The sequence below is a fragment of the Onychostoma macrolepis genome, chromosome 03 (genome assembly GCF_012432095.1).
Source record: "Onychostoma macrolepis isolate SWU-2019 chromosome 03, ASM1243209v1, whole genome shotgun sequence".
Lineage (NCBI taxonomy): Eukaryota > Metazoa > Chordata > Actinopteri > Cypriniformes > Cyprinidae > Onychostoma > Onychostoma macrolepis.
Window position 1 is genome coordinate 32646835 of NC_081157.1, and position 23816 is coordinate 32670650.

Consider the following 23816-nt stretch of genomic DNA (forward strand, 5'->3'; position numbering starts at 1 on the left):
ACATTTGCCTCGTACATTTCGAAGTTCGAACCCGCCCAAAACTTTCAGAGCACTGCGCTCGCGCCACTGTTATGGTAACGGCGCCCCGCCCGCCTCTAGCACTGCGGCGCGCGCAGTTTCACTCCCTACTGTATCGATGAAGTTGCACAAAGATGGCGGATTTCCTGCCGTCCCGGTCCTTTCTATCCGTTTGTTTTCCAAACTGTCTTCTCAACAGCAACGAGGCGGAACAACTGAGGAAATCTAAAGAAATAGACCGAGGTCTTCTGAAAGACAAAACCTATGTGAAACGGTTAGTGAAGATACTTCTGCTCGGCGCCGGAGAGAGCGGCAAGTCCACTTTCCTCAAGCAGATGCGCATCATACACGGCCAGGACTTCGATCAGCGGGCCAAAGAAGAGTTCAGAGCCACCATTTACAGTAATGTTATGAAAGGTAGGAGGCGCGTTTCTCATCCACACACCTATACAAAGTGCCATGTGGGCTCTAAACTTGACTTTTAACGGGCGCGGGAGGGATGAGAGGCTAGCGAAATGAGGTTTAGCTAGCGTTAGCTGAAGTTGCGCTGTAACCTGCCCAGGAGAAACGCCCATGTTATTCTCTCAACTTTTCAGCGTCGCGGTCTTAAACAAAGACCTCCGCGAAGGACTTGATTGCTGTCTAAATCGTTTCCTAGCTCGTCGCCTCAATAAAAGTGTGATTTCCCTCGCACTCCTTTTTACAGAGGGTCTGGAAAGACTAACGTTAGACTCGGGTTTGAATTTCATCAGAAATGAACGTTTGCGCTTAAGTTTTTAACGGCTTAGTAAAGAGCACGACTCCCTAGTTTCATGTAAACTCAAAACTACTACTTTAGAAGTTGCATAAATGTTCATTTCTGAAAGTGTATGCTGATGATTATCCTAATTTTGGGTTTTTACCAGAATCTCGGGGCTGTTCAAAGAGCTGCTAAATCTCTCCCCGCGTGCTAATGTTTTGTCTGACCGAGGTAATGCCATAACAGAAACTGGATTATGTAAAATAAATCAATCCAGTATGAAAAGCCCGGCTTAAATTGTAAATCAGCTCTCACTTGTTTGTTGGTATGCTGAGCCCGTCTCATAAATAACAAAGAGACTGGTGTCTACCGAGGGCACACCACTCGCTCAACTCATATTCAAAGCCTACAGACCCTTATGTATTGGCTTCATTGTGGCATTTTTACATTTTGAATGAAAGGGTGATTTTTTTCAAGTGTATTAGTAGTAAAGGAAGTGTCTGAATTCACGTGTTTAGGCATTTGTGAAATGGGTGGAGTCCAGAGCTCTTGGACTACTAGCACATGATGAGAAGACAACATGGGTTTACAGTGGCACTAACACCTGTTATGGAAACAAACCAGCTTTACTGTTTCAGCCATAGCTTTCAGACAATTTGGAAAGAGCATGTCAGACGATCCTCAGTTTGTCATATGTGAGTTAAGAGTTTAAGGCAAGTGTGTGTTTTTCTCCTAGGAGTTCATGTCGGGTTTCCATCATCTCGCTTTTTGTCTTTCAAAAGGGGATGTGATAAATGATCAGTACTCACCTTATATAATACGGGGCTCCCCGTTTAGGCTGCCTCAGCTGGGGATTTCCAGTGCCTATTGCTATGAAAAGATTTGAGATTTCCTGTATGAGATTAATATGTCACGATGGTCATCATTTACGGAGGCACCACAATGACAAATGGTTCAGCTGTGATCTCATGGCGACTCGTCTGTCTGTAGCATCGTTAACATCACATTGTTCCCTAGCTCAACTTAAACAGGAAGTATTTAGTCAAATGGCTGCTTGGATCTAATCCTAAGGCATTCCAGAAAACACAGAAATTTGTTCTTATAATGCCTTGAGACAGAAAAAGCATTTTAACAATCAGTAGCATTTCGAATGCTTTCTCATGTTTCACTCCAGCTTCTGCTCACATGTACCTGTGAAGATGTTGGGTTTGAAGCAGAATAGTGTCTCAGTTTGACAGGTTGGTTTGGGGTTTGTGAGATTTTCTTTCATTGTTTTTGAAAGAAGTCTATTATGCTCACCCAGGCTGCAATTAGCCTATTTGAAAGAAAGAAAAAAAGTACAGCAAAAACAAAACTACTTTTTAAATTGATATTTAGTCCTGTGATGCAAAGCTGAATTTTCAGCAGCTGTTATTCCAGTCTTCAGTGTCGCATGATCCTTTAGAAATAATTTAAATTCATGGATTTGGTGCTCAGGAAGCATTTCTTCTTATCAATGTTGAAAAAAGTTGTGCTGCTTAATATTTTTGTGGAAACCATGATACGTTTTTCCAGAAGTCGTCTTTATCAATTTTGAGCAATTTAATGCATGCTTGCTGAATAATTTTTTTTTTTTTTTACCTTTTTCTTTTACCCAGGCTTGTACAGATGATTCTCTTTGGTATAGAAATGTCTGAGTGCAGATGTGAACTACTTATATATATGATAGAGCCTGAAGTAGACATTAGGTACTTATCAAGATGTTTTATGAAAGGTCGTAATTGTCCCCATTATAATTCCTCTAATTAAGTACCTATTGATAGTCAGGTTCATTTAATGTACTACACATTTCTAAGTGATTTCACTTGAGAACAGAGTAACGGTCCTGAGCATCCGCATTGTATAACCAGACTGAAACACCAGCTGTGTGTCAGTGTAGTTTATCTTATGAGTTTGTTGGACAATATGGATGAAATCCTGCCTTCTGTGGTTTCTCTTCCAGGCTGTAGCTCGTTGTTTATCTTTTCTAACTCAGCCATGATTCTGTTTATAATCCTAAATAGTTTAGCCCAGCATGCATTTGTTGCTTTCTGCTGTTGTTTATAGAATGTTATGTGAAATTATGTCTCGCTGATGTCAGATCTCATCTCCCAAACATCCCATTAACATCTGCAGTTATGGTAAAGATTTAAAGACGTGTTTTGTTAGACATAGTCAGTTTTAAGGTGAAAGTGCATGTACTTGTATATAATGAGGACACCCTCATAGCCGCAGTCACATGGCCACACCACTTCGCAACAGATGTGGGATGTGTCAAAGGGGTTATGCTTTTGAGCACCTCTGTACTTTCAGTTTCCTGCACAATGGAGTGTGTCACTGTAGCCCTGCAAGTGTTTCTGTCTGATGCCTTTTACTTTATATGGTTAGTTGACATGTCCTGTGTTGTTACATACTATATTTTGTATAAAAATATTTTAGCGTCCTTTTTAGCTCCCAAAAGGCTAAATTGAATTGTTTATTTTAAAAATGAATGTCACACTAAAACCATTTAAAATAAAACAATGAAGGCAAAAAAAAAAAGATTAACAGTGGTGTAAAACTTTGTAGAAGTTGTAGAGACCAGTTACAGGAGAACCCTAAGACACTTTTTCACATGGATATACATTTGAGCCTAAAATCTTTGTGGTTTAAATTAGGGTTGCATCGAACTCAGTATCGGTATCGACTCCGATACGGTCATTTTTTTTTTTTTTACATGTTTTTACTCCAAACTCACTTCATAACATCAGTCGAGTGTTTGAAATAAAACCTTCTGTGAGATGATGTGGCTTCTTATGCAGAATAATTAAGGCACGCAATATTTCATAGTATTCTAAGCAGTGAGCATTGCATTATTATATACTTCATTATAATAAGACAAACTTCGATAAACCATATATTGTCGTAGTCGTGTATTTATCACGTTGAATCAATGAAAGCAGTTAAATCTGTTTTTCAGCTGCAGCGATATGCATTTCCTGGGTTTCTTCTTCGGAGCGCCCTCTGGCCTTCGAATGAAGATTTACTACTGGTCACAGAACCATGCTTCACTGAAAGATATGCATGACAGTCGCAGCTTCTGCCTAATCGCGATTTTTGATTTCATTTTGATTTATCGTGCATCCCTAGTTGCTGTGTAATTCACTTTAGGGATGAAATTGCAAAGGCTGACATGCTCTTAACTCTGTAGGGACAGGACAGAAACTGCACTGTATGTAGTGCATGAGTATTTTAGACCGAATGGCTATTTGCTTTCACTAATGTGCATCTATGGACTGCTGTTATTGATTGTGCTTCAGGACGTGCATATAATATAGACAGCTCTTTCTACATGCAGTCTTGTGCTGCAGTAATGGGCTTCTGCTTGGACATTGCTCACCTCTTAAAAGGTTTTCGGTTAAACACACTTGACCTGGCGTCACCTCATGCCGGAATGTGTGGCGAGAACAATTAAGGACTTATGCCGTGAAAGGACCCCGGAACGTGCTGATAACTGCACGTGAGGTCCAGAAGGATGAGGAATCTTGTGTGAAGTCTTCCATAAATCATATGCTTCATGAGCTATATTGGTGAACAAATGGTTTAGAAAAAGCAGCCCAAATAAATCTGGGATGTTTGTTTTTATGCAGAATGGAAGATAACCGCAAAGTAACTCCATTCATAATTTCATTCTCTATTCCTAATTACCAAGAACTTCAAGTGTTTTCCACTAAAATGGTCAAAAGGATAATATCTAAAAGGTCAAAAGTGCTCTTGCTCTTTGTCATTGTGAGACAGCTACAAGTGGAAACTGGTTTAGCAGGTTATTTCTACTGTGACTGATTGGGACGCCAGTTTTTGAAAGAGAAAGCCAGGTGTGAAAACCAGCTCACAACGAGACTCTGCTATGCCGATAATCTGAGTATACAAAACTAGAGACCAACATCACCACTGTTTTCACTACTGATAATCAAACCCTTGCCCAGGAGTGGTGTAGGAAGTTGTAGCCACATGCTTGATGCTCGGGACTTGCCAGTACATCAGTGAAACGTTAATCTTTTTATCTTTCTGTTTATACAAGCAGGATTTTCATGTTGTTGCTGTACTGCGTCACAGAATTGGACAGATAGCCTTTGAGGACTTGACTGAAGCTTTTCTGGTGATTTATATCTTTCGTTGGACACATGATAGCTCATTTGCTCTTCAACTGAAATATTCTGGTGCAGTGCAACTAAGATTCACTGTAGTTTCTGCACTTATCGATTAAGAATAAATTAAAGTGAGATTTGCAACTCCTATACCTAGGTATGTGATATTTACAGCATGTATTGTGGGAACTGCAGAAATCACATTTATTCCATATGTAGAATGGATTTTGAAGTTTATTGCACTGAATGCATGTTCAGTAATAATCTAGACAAACAAGAGCAGAGTTATTTCAGCACGTGCTGATGATGACAGCACAGTTAGGCTGAGGCGAGAGAGACGGCAAGCAAACGGTAATGAGCAGCATAGACTGTGAACATGCATCACATTCAGAAAACACTTCACCACATTCAAAGCCCAATTTAAATGTACCCGAGATGTCATCGTGGTCTCTGCGAAAGTATTTAGAGATGGAGGGATGGATTTGACAAAGGTGTAAATGACAATGCATTTTCTCTTATCAGCACACAACCGAAACTCTTGAGGCAGAGTTTGCACTAAAAATAATCATTATTTATCAAATAATCTTGTCACTTTGAGTCAGATAGACTGCTTTATTAAATGATACTTGGAAATGTTTTTGCTCAATTTGAAAGATTGTATGTAATTGTTATTAGGCTATTTATTTATCTTTATTGTCTTGTTTCTAAAAATAATATTCTTAACTTCTTGTGTTGTATTCTTATTAAATGTAAAATGATAATGCAGAAATGATAGTGTAAAATAAATAATTCATGTCACTTTGATGGACTTTTTTTTTTCTTCTATGCAATGAGTGCCATTTCTCTGGCTTGATATCTTAAATGTGATGAGTGTCACTAGCCCTGTTTTGCCAGTTTTTTTTTTTTGTGTGTTTTTAAATTCTTGCATAATAAACACTTGTGATCTGGTCACTCATTTTAATGAGTAGTATCCCATAAATTATTCAACTGAAATACAGGAATGTAAAACTATTAGTCTTTACACAATACGTTTACACTGGAACTGTCTTTTAGTTCACCTGCCACTGTTCTTCCTTTAAATGCAATGTAAAGTTTCTACATAGCTGTGTGAAGTTATTAAAAAGCTCTGCATTTCATTTGTGTCCTGAGATCTCCGTTGTGTATGTGTGGGTGTAGATGTATATACCCAACAAAACCACAAGCCTTAATAGCATGCCACTGCACAATTGCTTGCTTACAGACCACTTGTCATTTGTCACAATAGATAAATGATAAAGTTGTGATAAAATGTCTTTGTTATTAATTGTGTACATCCTAATTTTCCATGTGTTGAAAAACTGGGGTGTAATGTTGTTTACTTTGTTACACTCAAAAAGCATCATATTGAACTTGTGATAAGCCTCGTTCAGAGTGTCAGCCCAAATCCAATTTTTGTGCAAATCCGATTGAAAACCGATCATATTTAGATAGTCTGAACTACATGAAATCGGATTTGTGCAAATCCGTTTTGAGCTGCATTCGTATGTGGTTTGGGATCCTATTCAAATCGCATTTCTGGAAATCCATTTCAGTCTGAACGGTCAGATCGGATTTAGCGTAGCTTTTTCATGTCCTCACGCCACGTAAACACGTCAGACACTTTTTGCAGAAAACATGCTGAACATCTTTGCAGAAACAAGCTTGTGTCGTTGCGAAGTGCTAGTCAAGCGGAAAAACACATTATACTGCTAGTACACGTACCTCTTTGAGTTTTGAATGTAGCGGAGATAGCAGCACGGAATAAAGCTGCACATTCCAGCTTCCTGTGTTTCTGCCGCTGCCTCACAAGACGAAATATAATAATACAGCACAACTGTAACTGTAATTCTGGCTGTGTCTCATTTAGAAGGCTGCGTCCTCCGGAGGTCGAATCCTCTGGAGGTTGCATCCTCTGTAGGATGCATAACGTATACGAAGTGTCCTCAACCTAGAATTAAACGAGACGGCCTTCGTAGGACGGGCGGAGAAAAAAAACAGGAAGTATCACGTTGATTTGCCAACACATTTAGAGCATTGTTGCACTCTCACACTACTTAAATTTAAGGAAAAATGTTTCTAAATTTGGAAAGTAATTTAAAAAAAAAAGCTTGTTTTATTTCGCTCAATGTTTGAGGAGCTGCAACGTTCGTACAACAGACAGCTGTTAGAGAAAAAAAGGAGGAGGATATTAAGAACAAAGTTTAACCTATATCAACCTCAAAGTTTTTATTGGAGGCAATTTAAGTTAAGTTGAAAACACCACATCTGCGCTTGTGTGTACATCTGCCGGCACCGGCATTTTTCAAATTAACGACAGTTGTTTATTGACGCAAAGAATTGTGGGTTATCTGTTGCAGCGAAGGATACACCTGATGCATCCTCCGAATTCACGTGAAAGAAGGTTGCATTCGAAGGTTGCATTCGGAGTGTCCTACTTGCTTTTCTGAAATGAGACAGCCTCGATGACGTATGCACCCTTCGAATGAGACCTCCGGAGGACGCAGCCTTCTAAATGAGACACAGCTGATGGCAACATGATGTCATGTCGTAAGACAACATCTGTATTTCAAACTGCATTGCTGTTACTGTTTTTTTTTTAGCGTAGGCATAACGCAACAGCATTACCATAGAAACCAATGCACATTCTGTAAAAACTAGGTGTGCAACGGACCAGTCCCCACAGTTCGGCACGCATGTGATTCTCGGATTAACTGTTAAGTTTAACCATCATAGAGTGAAAGTTTATCATTTGCACGTGTTATGTCTTGCCAATTTACACATTCAAGCAATTTCTGACCATTCAGACGGAGAAGTCGAATCGGGACTCGCGCACCGTCTTCTGTGCTCAGCCGCTGCTGCACACGCAGAGAGAGAGAGGCACGATTCAGATACTGTGTTTCAGACAACGCCTCAACGGATGGATACATATGCACAAAGTTATGTTAAAATACCTGTTTTGGCAAGTATTCTGGTAAACACAGTCAGTTATGTCTTAAGTTAACGTATACAGCTGAGAAAGAAACCGGATGTGTGTCAGTATTAGGTACGTGCATTTAGTCTTAAAGAGACAGCAGCCTATAATTCCTGCTTCTGTCTGCTAATCAAACAACACCACAGCTTTAAAGGGGTCATATAATGCTACATGCACTTTTAAGTTGTGTGAACTGAAATGTGTGTTGGCAGTGTGTGTACACAACCACCCTATAATGATAAAAATCCATCCAGTGGTCTAAAATCTTTACCCCTTTCTCAAATCGAGCCATCTGTCTGTGTGACGTCACATGGACTAAGGCCTCTCCCACGATAGTTTGATTGACAGCAGTGTTTTAGCACAGACTGCACTGGTGTCTTACCTCAGACCCGCCCTGAGTGAGCTGTCATCAGTTGTTTCTCTGCCGGAGCAGATGTAGACAAGAATGACTCCTAAGCGATTGAGGCTTTTTGTTGTTGGATGTAATAATGAACATAGCAGTAGTCATTTACTCCCGGATTAGGTTTGGTTCTGAATAGGGAATGCTTCCCCTGATCTACCTAAATGCGTCTGTTCGCCGGAATCATTCGTGATCCAGATTCAGAAGAGCTCATTCAGATTTAAAGGAGAATGACACAATACGCTTGCTCTAACAAGAGCTGTTTTTGACAGGGTAAAAAAGGTGTTTTTTACACTACCAATGAAAAATCTTAACCAAACTATGTTACAGACTTTTCATTAAGACCCTAAAGAATAATATCAACTTGTGGAAAATGGGCATTATATGACCCCTTTAAGAAAGATGAATCTGTATTTAACCTATGCAGTAAGCATTGTGTTGTTTTACACTTCATTTTTACATTTCTGCACCTGAATACTACTGTTACTGTCTTTATTTATAATTTTATGTTGTAGGCTGTTCATCTATGCTTGTAATTTGTGTAATTGTTCTTGTTTTTTTACTGACTTTAGTAGTTAAGCTAGTAGTTTCTGCTGGGGTAGAGAAGTACTTAAAGTAAGCTTTTAGTAATTAATGAAAAGCAAACTTTTTTTTTTTTGCTGATCCGAACCGTGAGTTTTGTGATCCGTTGCACCTCTAGTAAAAAAGAGCGCTTATGGACACACAAAACGGATATGAACCGTTGCGATACGCTGTGTGGACAGTCAGTTATTCAAATCAGATTACATCCGGATATGCACAAAATCAGATTTGGGCTGACAGTCTGAACAAGGCTTTAGAGCTGCATGATTAATCGTTAAAAGATCGCAATCTCAATTAGGGGTGGGAATCGCAGGGTACCTCACGATACGATATAATCACGATACATGGCTCACTATAATGATAATATCATTATACAGCGATTCTGCAATTAATCTATATATTGCTAGACAATCATATAATGATACATCACGATATCTGTCTAACTATGAAAACAAAATGCCTGTGAAAAGGTTAAGTGCAAGTTTTCTTTCTTTACTAAAGTCCAAACTGTTAGAAAATGGCAAAAAAAGTTCTGTAAATCAATTTTAACATGTTGAGTAGGCTAAATTAATCAGTTTATTCTTGTACTTATTAAAAGCTTACACTTTTCTTTTTCTCTGTGTGTAAACTAACACATTTTATCAATGTGACTAATGTGTGACTCAATGTGCTTATCAAACAGAAAAAAAAAATAGATAGATCGATATATTATAATATATAATATAAAAACTTCCTGTTTTTTTTTTTAGTTCTTATCTCCATAAACATAGGCTATATGATACAGCAGTAGAGCTAATACAGTGGCTAGGAATCTGTTTATACTTCGGTTCCTCGTGCTTCCCCATCTTCATAGAGAACACGGTTCATGGTTGCTCAGTGTTTTGGGAATAAGGTGGAAATGGTGCGGCCGCAATTTTCACGCATTTCTAGACGCTGGGAACAGGGGAAGCTATTTAGAGTGCCTTATTGTATTAATTAAAATGTTGATATTTGGTGCCAGATATCGATTCTCGTATCGCACAGAGAAGGACAACGATATATCGCCATATTGATTTATTGTCCCACCCCTAATCTCAATTCAAACACTCATGCGATACCATTTTTAAATGAAAACAATCCGCCCGTGTCTATTTAAAAAAAAAAAAAAACACACATCGGAACATTCAAATCTGCATTTGCGCTGCCACTGACACAGAGAGCAGACATTTGCCATGTTTGAGTAAGAAATGGCTTCACAAATAGTCTTTTCAACTATATTATTACAGAAATACTGGGGTGAAATTTCATAGTTCAGATATAAATATTGATGTCTATGGTAGCGATCAAAATGGAGCAAATCCCCTTTTGAAAGTAACTGCCGCTTCAAATTACGTTTGTTTCGAGTGCATAGATAAGTGACTTAAAAAATTTATTTGTCATTGAATCATTCAAGAGATTCATTCAAAAATGCTGATTCATCCAGTAATGAAACAAGTGAAGTATTTATGTGTGAGCCATTGAATCATTCAATCAAACCACTTTTTCATCATTTTAAATTACAAATTCATGTATTAAATATATTTTAAATACATGTATATTAAATTAATTAATTCAAATAAATTTAACAATTTTAAATAGACTGCAGCAATAATATTTTGTCTCACGTTATTTTTAGTTCACAATTGTGGGAGAATCGTGATCTCTGTTTGAGACAAAAAATTGTGATTCTCAATTTATCCAGAATTGTGCAGCTCTACTTTGTGTACACAACAACATGCATAAATATTTACATTGTTCCTCCTATTTCTGCCATCACAGGTGTTCGAGTGCTTGTGGATGCTAGAGAAAAGCTGCATATCCCATGGGGAGACCCTTCAAACCAGGCACATGGAGACACCATGATGGCTTTTGATACACGATCAGCCATGGTGTCGCAAGGGATGATGGAGACCAAAGTGTTCCTGCAGTACCTGCCTTCAATCCGTGCCCTCTGGGATGACAGCGGCATACAGAACGCGTATGACCGGCGCAGAGAGTTTCAGCTGGTGAGTTGCCCAACTGTAAAGATTCTCTGTAAAGATGACTTGAAGTTGTAATTAATTTCACTTCTGTAATGTGATGCTTTTTTTAGTGAAACCGAATATTTAGCAGGCAGTGGGATTTTGACAGTTGTTGAGCAAAAAATGTATTTTGCAGGCATTGAAAATTATTACCTTTTGATGACACAAGAAAGCAAAAATTTTTGCACACTGTGCACAATAAAAACAGCAGTATTTATTAAGAGAGTGAATATTATCTTAACTGTCTTAAACTACAAACTACAGTCACCTGCTGTGCACCACAGAGTATGTTGGTTTTTTGGCAGTTGACAGAAGTCTTGTGGTGAACAAAAAACCTTTTAAAGACTTTTAGAGACCCCAACTGAAAGTTTCGCACATTGGCTTGCCAAGATGGTGTGTGTATATCTAGGAGGATGTGTAAACCACATCACTGATGTGTTCAGGCCTGTGCATTTTTCATCTGTCTGTTTATGAGGACTTATCAAACCTAGGTAACCATTTGCTATTCCTGTTTTTATTTAGCTAGCTTATCAGTTTGGTTGGGTAATTTTTGGTTTTCCCCAATAAATCTCAAATGATTCCTCATTAGGGCCTGACATAAGCAAGTGCCATCTTAGCAACTTCAGACTTCTCTAAACGCTCTCAGTTCCTAGTGCATTACTTCCCCGTTTTAAATGTTGATTTCACCAAAGCACTTTACACCCCGTAACTGAATCTTACTATTGATTTGTAGAGATTACAGAGAAAGAGAGATTGCAGAGACAGACTGTTTCATGTTTTCCCAACATTCCTGAGTAAAATTGATGAGGAGGAATTAGGGCAGTGGCGTTTATACATCACAAGATCACAATCATGCATGCTACATGAAAGTCCCATTATGTCTCTAGTGCTGTAGTACTAATTGTGCCACATTGACGCTAAACAATTTAACATGCATTGCAAGTGCAAATTGGTTATTTTCACTTTTCATTCATTTTATGATTCCAACATGAATGGCTATTTATGTTATATGTATATCAAGCATTCACCCTGAATGACATGAATAAAACTGAAGTTTTAAATGTCAGTTGATAATTCGTTGTAAAGCAATTGTCAGCCAAAATGACATGACCGTGACTGCCCAAGGCAGCTTCTTGATTGTCATTGAACTCTCTTTAGAACATATGTAACACAATATTTTCCTGTGCGTGAGTTATAGTGTAGTTTATTTCATCCATCACTGGTGTCATGCACAGATAGTTTGCTTTTTTGGTGAGGGATAAAGGTAGTCTTTGCCCATTTCTAGTGAAGTTGGGACTCAAGCAGAGCAGTGGATGCATGCTGTTGAGGACAAGAAACAACACGACACTGAGCCGCTTTACTGCGGCCCAGATGTATCGAGCTGATAACAGGCTAGGTCTGTTCATCCCCAATCTCAGGAATCTCCATTTATGCTGAACCAAGGCTGGTCAAAGGCAAATTCGTCTGTTACCGTTGAGGTTTCCATACAGCTTGCCCGTTAAGTAGGCAGCCTCTTTCCTCGGCTCTGCCACAGGCTCTGGTGATTTGCATGCAGTCTATGTGAGTGAAGGCAACAAAACAAAACACTTTTGTGCCCTGTAATCCACAAACCACGTGTGTCGAGTGCAAAACATTATCAGGCTTCCTGCTTTCACAACTCTGCCCCTCTAGCCTCTGGGGGTTATGGTATGCACCCGACATGCAACAAAACAAAACTTGTTCTAGATTCCTTCAGCCAAGATCCCTTCGCCTCTGGCTCCTCCTCACTCCACCCCTCCTCTTATTGCTAGGCATTGCATAATCCTAATCCACTGCCTTATTCCTTGCTGTTCTGCTCTCACTACCCCCGAAAAGCAGTGCTGTCATCTGTCTTCTTTTGTTTGTCTTTTTAACATCTGCTTTGCACTAAAAAGCCAGCACATCGTTTATAACTGTCAAATTCAGTTTGGTGAATCATTACAAGGTTTACTTATAGTCTGTGCGAGTCAGTGAGGTTCATTTTAACCCCACTTATTGAAGGCTTAATCTGATTTAGGTAATACTGTAGTGACTGTAGAGATGGTGCATTTCCAAAATGCCGACTGCCCGTTCGATTTAGATGGTCATGCTGCTTCATAAAATGAAACTGTCTTCAGCGCTGTACATCTCTGCTGCGTTCCCCGTGGGAATCATGATCTCAAGTCACCGGAAGAGATATTTTGATAGGAGACCTCCACCCAAGTGGGATCTCTCCTGCTTTCCCAAACACTACCCCATATGGGGACGGATAGGAAAGCATTAAAGAATTCTGTTTCCATTTTTGTAGTACTCTTAACTTCTGTGTGTAGGTGTCATTGTTGGGTGTAGAGCACTTTGTGGAGGCTGACAGGCCTGAAGTCCCAGGCTTGCCCGTCTTCCCTTCCCTTCATCTCGGCCTGAGATTACTAGGATCTGGGAGAAGGATTGCGTGATCCGTGAAGGAATGTTGAGCTGTGATTTAAAACGATGACTCTTTTGCACTCCTGTAAATCTGAGGCCCAGGGAAGGAGATATTTCACGGACCTTCACTTGCACTCATTATTGGTATTTATGCATTACTGATAGCAGTTGGGCTATTTTATTAATAATTTTGTCTGCCAGTTATCTTGACAAATTAAGTTGTTCAATGTGGGGGATATTTATATAACGTTAATTTGTGCACTATTCCCTTAACCTTCACATTTCTTGTGAGTTCTTCCACTGTTTGTGAAAAAGTTTACAATATTATCGTTTAGATCATTTTCATATTTTCTGTCTTTATTTTGTATTTTCTGGAGCTGCAATAGGTCAAAATTCTATTGTTGAGAGAAAAGAACACACAAGTTACGTTGTTGTATAAGTCACATTTATAATATGCCGGTAAATAAAATCTTTACAAACATCGTAAACCGTATAAATAGGGATGTAACGATTAACCGCGAGCCGATTGGAAATCGATTAAAATATGTGACGATTCAAATCGGTTGAGATGCTAAACAAATCGCGATTCAATTAGGGGTAGGAGTTTATATGAATGTATGTCTGAGCTTACTGTCTTTTAAAAAATTTCCCATCTTGCCTCTGTATAATGCATAATAAAGTTCATAAGTGCAGCGCTGCTTTGTTTACAGCGGAAACCAAGCTTATTCAGCTCGACTGCTGTTTCTGTGTATGGTATCACAAAACCTGAAGTCAGACCATTCTGTTTTTGCTTCAAATTTCGAAATTATACAATCTAATTTAGATTAAAACCTGCTCATGGTTTGTTTGGATCATGATTAAAATTCAGTGGTTGCCTCTTAATTTTAAATGGAAAGAGCACAGACAAAGCCTTTTGTTTTTATGAAGAGATTTCTTTTATTTGTTACTTATTTATTTGATTTGGGGCTTGTTTTAAAATTTCAATTTTAAATACATTTACATTTATATTTACATTTTGTTATTTAGCAGATGTTTTTATCCAAAGCGACTTACAAATGAGGACAATAGAAGCAATCAAAACCAACAAAAGAGCAATAATATGCAACTGCTATATTAGTATATTATTATAGTGTTATATTTCAATTTCACAACGTGCAGCATTTTGTCCAAGCAATAATAAAAGGACACATTTAATTTATAATTTGTGAATCGAATCGTTACATCCCTAACTATAAATGTATTTTAGGCTACGTTCACACTGTCAGTTTTTGGGATTGACAACCGCATTTTCTTTACAGGTGTGAGTCTCGTTCACACAGCCACTTACAGTTGTATTTAGAATACTGTCTGTATGAACGTGCAACAGGAGTCAAGCCCGTATTCCTCACCAGTAACCATAGTGACAGTGACCAAAGTAAAATCAAAGATGGCGCCGGCCACAAAACTGAAAGTCTTGTCACTTTCTGACACGACAAGAGTCCAATCGAGCCGCGAATTCATTCGTCAAATCTTCGTTAACCGATGGCAGCTTTTAAATTTGGGTAGAGAGCAGAGCATTTGAATCGCGCGGACACTCGCAGAACACAGAACTGACGGGAGCGGCTCCGGTGGAAAATTGATGGGATATAAAAAAAAAATTGATTACACGCAGCTCATTTCTCCGTCACTGTAAGTTATCGAAAACACGAAACACACGGTAGACGCGCGTTTGTGCGGCTCTCTCTCACGCTGTATGATGTGACAGACAACTAGTTGTCCAGTCCTGTTCCGAGAATGCGGTTGTGAGTCCTGAAAATGTACGAGTGTGTGTTCAGTTACAGAATGCGGTTGTCACACCCTTAAATAACCGAACTGTGTGTGAACGTAACCGTATTAAAGACTCAAATACAGGACTGAAAACCGTATTCTGCTGCTGTGCGAACGTGGCCTTTGTAAGTCTTGTAACAGTATTCAGAACAGAAGAGGTTTATACAACTATAAAATAAGTAAAAACAAACCTAAATTACTGTTGTGTTATAAAAAACAATTATAAGTACCAAGCCTAAACAAATGTATTTAAAGCTTTTGCTCGCTGTGTTTGCATTGTGATATTCAGATGATTCAAAAAACCAAAAAACAAAGAACAACTTATATTCTGGAAATACAGTCATGGCCAACAATATCGACATCCTTGGTAAATATGATCAAAGAAGGCTGTGAAAATTAATCTGCATTGTTAATCCTTTTGATCTTTTATTTAAAAAATGCACAAAAATCTAACCTTTCATTGGATAATAATTTAAAATGGGGGAAAATATCATTATGAAATAAATGTTTCTCTCAAATACACGTTGGACACAATTATTGGCACCCCTAGAAATTCTTATGAGTAAAATATCTGAATATTCACAATTTTGAGCACTCCAGGGTGATTATGAACATGAAATTATCCGGCCATGGCTTCCTGTTTCACAGAAATATAAATAGGAGGGAAAACAAAGCCCAAATTCCCTTAATCATCCATCACAATGAGAAAAACCAAAGAATATATTTTTGATGTGCAGCAAAAGATAATTTGGCTTCACAAATTAGCGAAGTGGCTTTAAGAAAAGAGCTAGAGCAGTGAAAATTCCCATTTCCAGCATCAGGGCAATAATTAAGAATTTCCAATCAACATAAAATGTTACGAAACTGCCTGGAAGAGGACGTGTGTCTATATCGTCCTAATACACAGTGAGAAGGAGAGTTTGAGTGGCTAAAGACTCTCCAAGGACCACAGCTGGAGAATTGCAGAAAATAGTTGAGTCTCGGGGTCAGAAAACAGCACCTACATCACCACATGTTATTTGGGAGGGTTTCAAGAAAAATTCTCCTCGCTGATCCAAAATGGTCAGATGAAATTAAAAATGAGCTTTTTAGCAGCAAACACTCAAGATGGGTTTGGTGAACACAGGGATAAAAAGTACCCCATGTGTACAATGAAATATACTGCTGTATTTTTGATGTTGTGGGCCTATATTTCTGCTGGAGGTCCTGGACATCTTGTTTAGACACATGGCATCACTGATTCTATCAAATAACAACAGATAAAAAATCAACAAGTGACTGACTCTGTTAGAAATCTTATAATGGGCCGTGTTTGGATCTTCCAACCGTACAATAATCCAAACACAAACCTCAAAAACAACACAAAAACGGGTCACTGAGCACAAAACCAAGCTTCTGCTGGCCATTCCAGTCCTCTGATCTGAACCCTATAGAAAATGAGTGGAGTGAACTGAAGAGAAGAAGCACCAACATGGAGCTGGGAATCTAAAGGGTCTGGAGTGATTCTGGATGAAGGAATGGTCTCTGATCTCTTGTTAGGTGAAAATTTAGAGCTGTTAAACTGGCAAATGGAGGTTTCAAAAAGTATTGAATAAAAGGGTGCCATTAATTGTGGCCAACGTGTATTAGAGAAAAACATTTATTTCATAATGATATTTCCTCCCACTTTAAATTCTTATCCAATGAAAGGTTAGATTTTTGTGCATTTTTTAAATAAAAGATCAAAAGGATTAACAATGCAGATGAATTTTCACAGCCGCCTTTGATCATATTTACCAAGGGTGCCGATATTTTTGGCCATGACTGTATATATATTTGGAAACTATATATATATATATTTATTTATTTTTGGTTTTTACATTTTTATGTAGAGATTTTGTGTTCAAAAGCAGACGTTTGCTTCAGGCTTAGCTTCAGAGTTAACAGGACTTCCTTTTTAGCGTTGCTCAGAAACTGATATCCTGGCCTGCTCTGACCATGTTGTTCCTGTGTGCCCACACCCTTCATTGAAGATGAACAGCACAGTGTGGCTGTGGCTTCATGCCCAGCTGGGGGAGGGTTACCAGGGGTTTTCTTATGACATAATCCCCTCTCTACTGACAGTCACCTCGAAAGACCTGCATGTACCTCTTATAGACCTCAGTTAACCCCAAGATGCAAATAGATGCTGTAATGGTTTGAAAGGGTATTTTATGTAGGCAATGAGGAAGACTTTTTTTCTGACTGTTCCTACAGAGCTTTACGGTTTCATCATGCACTGAGATAGATGAGCATTGTGAAGGAAGCAGAACAGAACTCCTTCCTGCTGTCCTGTCAGCATGCCAAACTGTTGAAATTGCAAGAGGCTAATTGGTCCGTTGTACATCTGAGCGTCACGGAACATTAACACAAGGCCTGTAGCTGTTTCCTGGGCAGCTTGTTCCTGTTACTCAAGATTTTCATTTTCCGAACCAGAGCCCGCCTTGTGTGTTCTTCCTCATCCCTGCTTGTGCATTTTCTAGTGTCCTGTGTTTGCTGGTGGCGTGCCGTGCTGAGACCAGCTGTCACGAATTCATGGCTGAAGCAGGAGGTGGTGCTAGTACAGCACTAGTACAGTCACCTCCTATAAACTGATGCAGATAACCAATAACACTACAGAATTTCCCCTACAGGGGTAAACAAAAGATGCCAGTAACATTTGCTTTCAAAATAGAGTAAGCTTGTAATTACTGACATCCTGTGACAGGGTTTTTCATGACTCATGTCTGTGTGTTCTCATGTTGAATGAGGCCCTCATTACATTGAGTGCTTATGTCTGCACATTTTACGTGTTCGCATATTGCCTGGTTTATTTGAGAACATTCAACTGTAATACCCTTTTTGTCATGAACACCAAATAACATACTTTGTGTATAAATCCAAATACATTAAGTATGAAGAAAGGAAGTTTGTTAACCTTCTGAACTGCTGTCTGTATGTCTAGTTTGTGCTCAGCTGTTTTATTGTCAGTTCTCAGTGCTTTGATAACCTGACTGATTCTCTCTGCTCTTTGTCATCCTCACAGGGTGAATCAGTGAAATATTTCTTGGATAACTTGGACAAACTCGGAACACCGGTAAGCATGTGTCTGTCTGAGGTTTCTCGCCTCACATGTTCTTACTAGATGTAATATTTATGTTTAGTATCAATGCTAATCTAATGTGGATGCTTTTAACTTTTAAAGACTTTTTGTCCACACTTTTTTTCTCTATTTTTTTAACATTGATTTTAGAGTCAATTCTGCAGAATGTCTTTAAATGTGATAAAATATGGTAATGGAACTGACTCTTACTGCAAGTGGAAAGCACTAACAAATTAGCCAAAGTGTGTAATAAACAAAGACGCTTTCATCTTTGTAAATGGCAACGTTTCAATTGTCTGGAGATTTGTGGGCACACATTCCATGTAGGCCTGAAAACTGATGAGATGGAGATTGACCTCAATGACAAATCTCATTTGTCTTTGTATCGGTTTTGGAATAGAAGGATAGGAAACTTGCTGTCCTGTTACCTATGATTTAAAGGGTTAGTTCCCCCAAAAATGAAGGTTCTGTCATCATTTACTCAGTCATGTAATTCCACGCCTGTGCATGTCTTCTGTGGATATTTTTAAAAACATCAGCAATTGAAGCCCATTGACTTCCATTGTGTATGGACAAACAAACAAATAAGTAGCATTTCTGAGACGGTTCTCAAAATATTTTGAGTTTTTATTTTTGGGTGAACTACTCCTTTAAATTCATAGTAAATATCTCTTTAAAATAAAAATGTCAATCTGTACTAGCTTTCAGGAGACTGATTCATTTCATACTGAAAGATTAGTAAGTACAGTCCTGTCACAGCTAGCATCGCTAAAGCGTTCTTTTATATTCACAGAGTCAAAGCAGCATTAGATAAGTCACTTTATACAGCAAATATGATTCATTTCAGCAGTGGATGTAGAAAATACTGAATGGCAAATGCTGAAGATGATGTGAGACTGATAATTGCCCATCTGTTTGTTCCCTCGCGATGCTGTAGGGTGTGACAGGGTTACCCTGTTCACCAGCCAGCATAGACAGAGAAGTGAAACTAGCTCTGCCGACATCAAAGGGTCACGTGTGTCAACCCTTTACCATAACGCTTTCTATAGCACCTTTTTCACTTAAGTTCACCAGTTTTAAAGTGTAAGATATTTGAAAGAATCAGTCTTGAAGACTTTGCGTGTCATCAGGTTGTGTGATTAAGGATGACCATATGACAGTTCCTCATCTGCTCATGAGGGTTTTCTTACTCATTCAGATGATCTGTGTGCTCACGCTGATGAGGAATGATGATAAATACCATATGCTTTCTTAACAAGCAACGCTGACCACCAGTTATAAATAAAGCTGTCCCATTTCAGTAGTACATTTTCAGAGAAATTATTTTAAGTTCCAGCACCTTTTGAGATCCCTAGTTATTTAGATTTCTCTATTTTATGGCCCATATTTGTTCCCACTTCCTTGGCGTTTTATATGTGGAGTTTTGCCAGATTAGTTTTGAGACTTGCATCTGTGCAGCTGTCACAGCATCAGTGTCGGACTGATGCACGAGGCGCCAGTGCAGTTCCCTTTGCGTCATGTGACTTGCCGCCTGCTGCTCATGTTCTCTCTCAGTATTAAACGGATGTTTGTGGTTTTGTGCTCTTTCTAGACGCTGCTGACTGCAGTAATTGTGATGATTAGTATCTCAGCTTTGACTCCAGGCAGCTCTGCTTTAGGACAAAGAATCAGATAACCTGTTTTAAAGTCACGTCCTATGCAAACAGGCATGCTCAGTCATCCTGTTCAAATCACTGATGCCGCATTGGGAAGAGAGAGCGAAAGGACAATTCATTTGTTTCCCCGCATATCTCACTTTCTGTATTATGCTCCTTGACGTCACTCTGTCGCACGGTCTCAGTTCCCGTGTCTATCGCTCTGACTTTATGTTCTGAGAAAGAGGAAGCAAAGTTGAATGCGCTCTGCTCTGGCGGCACGCCTCAGACTGGCCCCTCTTTTTTCTTTTTTTGGAGCCAAACGGCTACTCTTCATTCAGCCACGTCACAGCAATGTGGACCCACTTCTGCAATCACTCCATCGACAAACAGGAAGAGGAAATAGTGCATGCTTCCGAGTGTGTTCAGAGAGGGAAATGGCCACTTGACTCTGTTGGAAAGTATGTGTTTGTTTCAGTTTACGTTCATCCTTGGATGTAGTGTGGGTGTCAGATGTTTGGGGAGAGACAGACCTCAGCAGCCCAGACTCATAAATATTTGGGAGGAGATGAGGAAGAAGGGTTACCTTAGGCATGTGACAAAGTGCAGGCAATGCAGAGCACGTGTCAGAGAGAGATGTGTTTGTTTGGTCATAGAACTTAATAGAAAAAGCAATTCATTTTTATATGACTAGAAATCCTTATTTATCATCATAAAGGTATAATAAATACTTAACTTAAGCTCTGTTGACAGCATATGCAGCAAGCTGATGATTAATACACAATAATTTTCACTTGTACTTCAGTTTATAAAAATAAATCAAAAACATGTTGACAGTTTCTAAGGGGAGTCATTTAAACTGATCAAATTTGATTCTAAAATTTAAAACTTTAGCGATAATAATCAAGATTTTTTGGTATAAAATACATTTATTTTGAAAATAACACACAATGCAGAGTTTCCATGATGATGGGTCCATGATGAATGGCTCGTCCACTCAAGGCAGGTGTCTTTGACGTCATCCTGTCTGGAATTTCAGAAATCTATCTCAGGTCTTATGTGCTAGCACTGAGCACTGTTCTCTTATCGACTTGATATGTCTTGCATTTGCTTTAGTGTAGAGTTTCATCTAGTGCATTTGGAGTGCATTTGCCCTTACACCCTGTATTGGCCAGTGCTTGGATCCAGATACACCTTTTTGCTAATGCTTTACCCCCACCCCCAACCTCCAACTCTGGTATGCCAGCAATGTGGAGAATGAGCCATGAGCTGGCCGTCATAGTTGTTTTTTTGTTTTTTTTCCTCTCCCTTGTTCTGTCCCCACAGTTTGAGTTTTATGTTCTACTTATTTATTATCAGAGTATAACTTTTTTTTTTTCCTCTACGGAAAACCATGAAATCAAACAATGGAGTCCAAAAGACTGAGATCATGTTCCTTCCTTTTTAATACAAAATGATTGATTACAAAAAAAATATGATAGTAGCTTAGCAATTTTAGAAATGTTTGTTTCTCATTCATTCTGTCATAACCTTTATTTGTTTAAACTTCTTAATGTTCATTTCTAGGTTGAAATGGGGCTGTATTTATGTATAAATGTGATGTATATCACACATATACAGTATCTCACAGAAGTGAGTACACCCCTCACATTTTTGTAAATATTTTATTATATCTTTTCATGTGACAACACTGAAGAAATGACACTTTGCTACAATGTAAAGTAGTGAGTGTACAGCTTGTATAACAGTGTAAATTTGCTGTCCCCTCAAAATAACTCAACACACAGCCATTAATGTCTAAACCGCTTGCCACAAAAGTGAGTACACCCCTAAGTGAAAATGTCCAAATTGGGCCCAAAGTGTCAATATTTTGTGTGGCCACCATTATTTTCCAGCGCTGCCTTAACCCTCTTGGGCATGGAGTTCACCAGCGCTTCACAGGTTGCCACTGGAGTCCTCTTCCACTCCTCCATGACGACATCACGGAGCTGGTGGATGTTAGAAACCTTGCGCTCCTCCACCTTCCGTTTGAGGATGCCCCACAGATGCTCAATAGGGTTTAGGTCTGGAGACATGCTTGACCAGTCCATCACCTTTACCCTCAGCTTCTTTAGCAAGTGTTTGGGGTCGTTATCATGTTGGAATACTGCCCTGCAGCCCAGTCTCCGAAGGGAGGGGATCATGCTCTGCTTCAGTATGTCACAGTACATGTTGGCATTCATGGTTCCCTCAATGAACTGTAGCTCCCCAGTGCCATGCAGCCCCAGACCATGACACTCCCACCACCATGCTTGACTGGAGGCAAGACACACTTGTCTTTGTACTCCTCACCTGGTTGCCGCAACACATGCTTGATACCATCTGAACCAAATAAGTTTAACTTGGTCTCATCAGACAACAGGACCACATCCAGTAATCCATGTCCTTAGTCTGCTTGTCTTCAGCAAACTGTTTGCGGGCTTTCTTATGCATCATCTTTAGAAGAGGCTTCCTTCTGGGACGACAGCCATGCAGACCAATTTGATGCAGTGTGCGGAGTATGGTCTGAGCACTGACAGGCTCAACCTCTGCAGCAATGCTGGCAGCACTCATATGTGTATTTCCAAAACACAACCTCTGGATATGACGCTGAGCACGTGCCCTCAACTTCTTTGGGCGACCATGGCGAGGCCTGTTCTGAGTGTCCTGTTAAACCGCTGTATGGTGTTGGCCACCGTGCTGCAGCTCAGTTTCAGGGTCTTGGCAATCTTCTTATAGCCTACGCCATCTTTATGTAGAGCAACAATTCTTTGTTTCAGATCCTCAGAGAGTTATTTGCCATGAGGTGCCATGTTGAACTTCCAGTGACCAGTATGAGAGAGTGAGAGCGAGAACACCTAATTTAACACACCTGCTCCCCATTCACACCTGAGACCTTGTAACACTAACGAGTCACATGACACCGGGGAGAGAAAATGGCTAATTGAGCCCAATTTGGACATTTTCACTTAGGGGTGTACTCACTTTTGTGGCCAGCGGTTTAGACATTAATGGCTGTGTTGAGTTATTTTGAGGGGACAGAAAATTTACAGTTATACGAACTGTACACTCACTACTTTACATTGTAGCAAAGTGTCATTTCTTCAGTGTGGTCACATGAAAAGATATAATAAAATATTTACAAAAATGTGAGGGGTGTAAAATATTTACAAAAATGTGTTAGCTCACTTCTGTGAGATACTGTATGTGTATGTAAATATATGTATGTATAAATTCTTAAATTCTCTTAGAACAATTCTCTTCTAAATTAAATCCTCCGTAATTTCTTTCTTTATTTGTATTATGCTAAAAAGACATTTATGAATTGACAATTGCTGCTGAATTAAGAGTCTGTGTGTATACACAGAGTATCTTTAGGGAAACTTCTAAGGCTAAATGCCTTTTTTAATTGAACAATGATTGTCAATAACTAAAGTAGGCTGTACTGAAAACACAGTACTGAAAATGTTTGATTTCAGGCATTCAGAGATGATCAGTTTCAAAGAAAATCACAGAAATTTCCCACATTTTCTCTGTAATCATTAACAATGTGTAAAAATGAAAGTGTATGATGCCTAGATTTTAAAAGTTGTATAGTGTGTTCAAACTGTTAAGGGCTATTTAGTGGATATGTGGTATGCAAACTACTGCCACATGATTTCGTTTAATATCATATCATATCATCATATCATATCATATATCCACCGCATGCAAATCTCATTCCAGCATCAGTCAGTTTACAGCTCACAGCTCACATCTTCATTAGAAGCTATAGGGCTACACCACAGTCCTTCTATCAGAAACATCAGGAAGAGAATAGCATTCATTTGTCCGTTTGGTGCCTTTTCGACCCTGAAGTAGAAGTTCCTTTCAAATGTTGCTTTGAATCTTTGGTTTTCTGTGGTTGACGGCCACTGTCTCTCTCTCT

The 23816-nt window shown here is 39.1% G+C and overlaps 1 protein-coding gene across 1 annotated transcript in view; it reads left to right on the forward strand.

Annotated features, from left to right (window-relative positions):
- Positions 1-23816, forward strand: part of gna13b (guanine nucleotide binding protein (G protein), alpha 13b) — a 26931-nt gene continuing 3115 nt past the window's right edge. The window contains exons 1-3 of the mRNA XM_058768876.1: positions 1-435; positions 10671-10897; positions 18180-18230. Of these exons, the coding sequence (XP_058624859.1) occupies positions 153-435; positions 10671-10897; positions 18180-18230 (561 nt within the window). The 5' untranslated portion in view covers positions 1-152. The remainder of the gene's footprint in view (positions 436-10670; positions 10898-18179; positions 18231-23816) is intronic.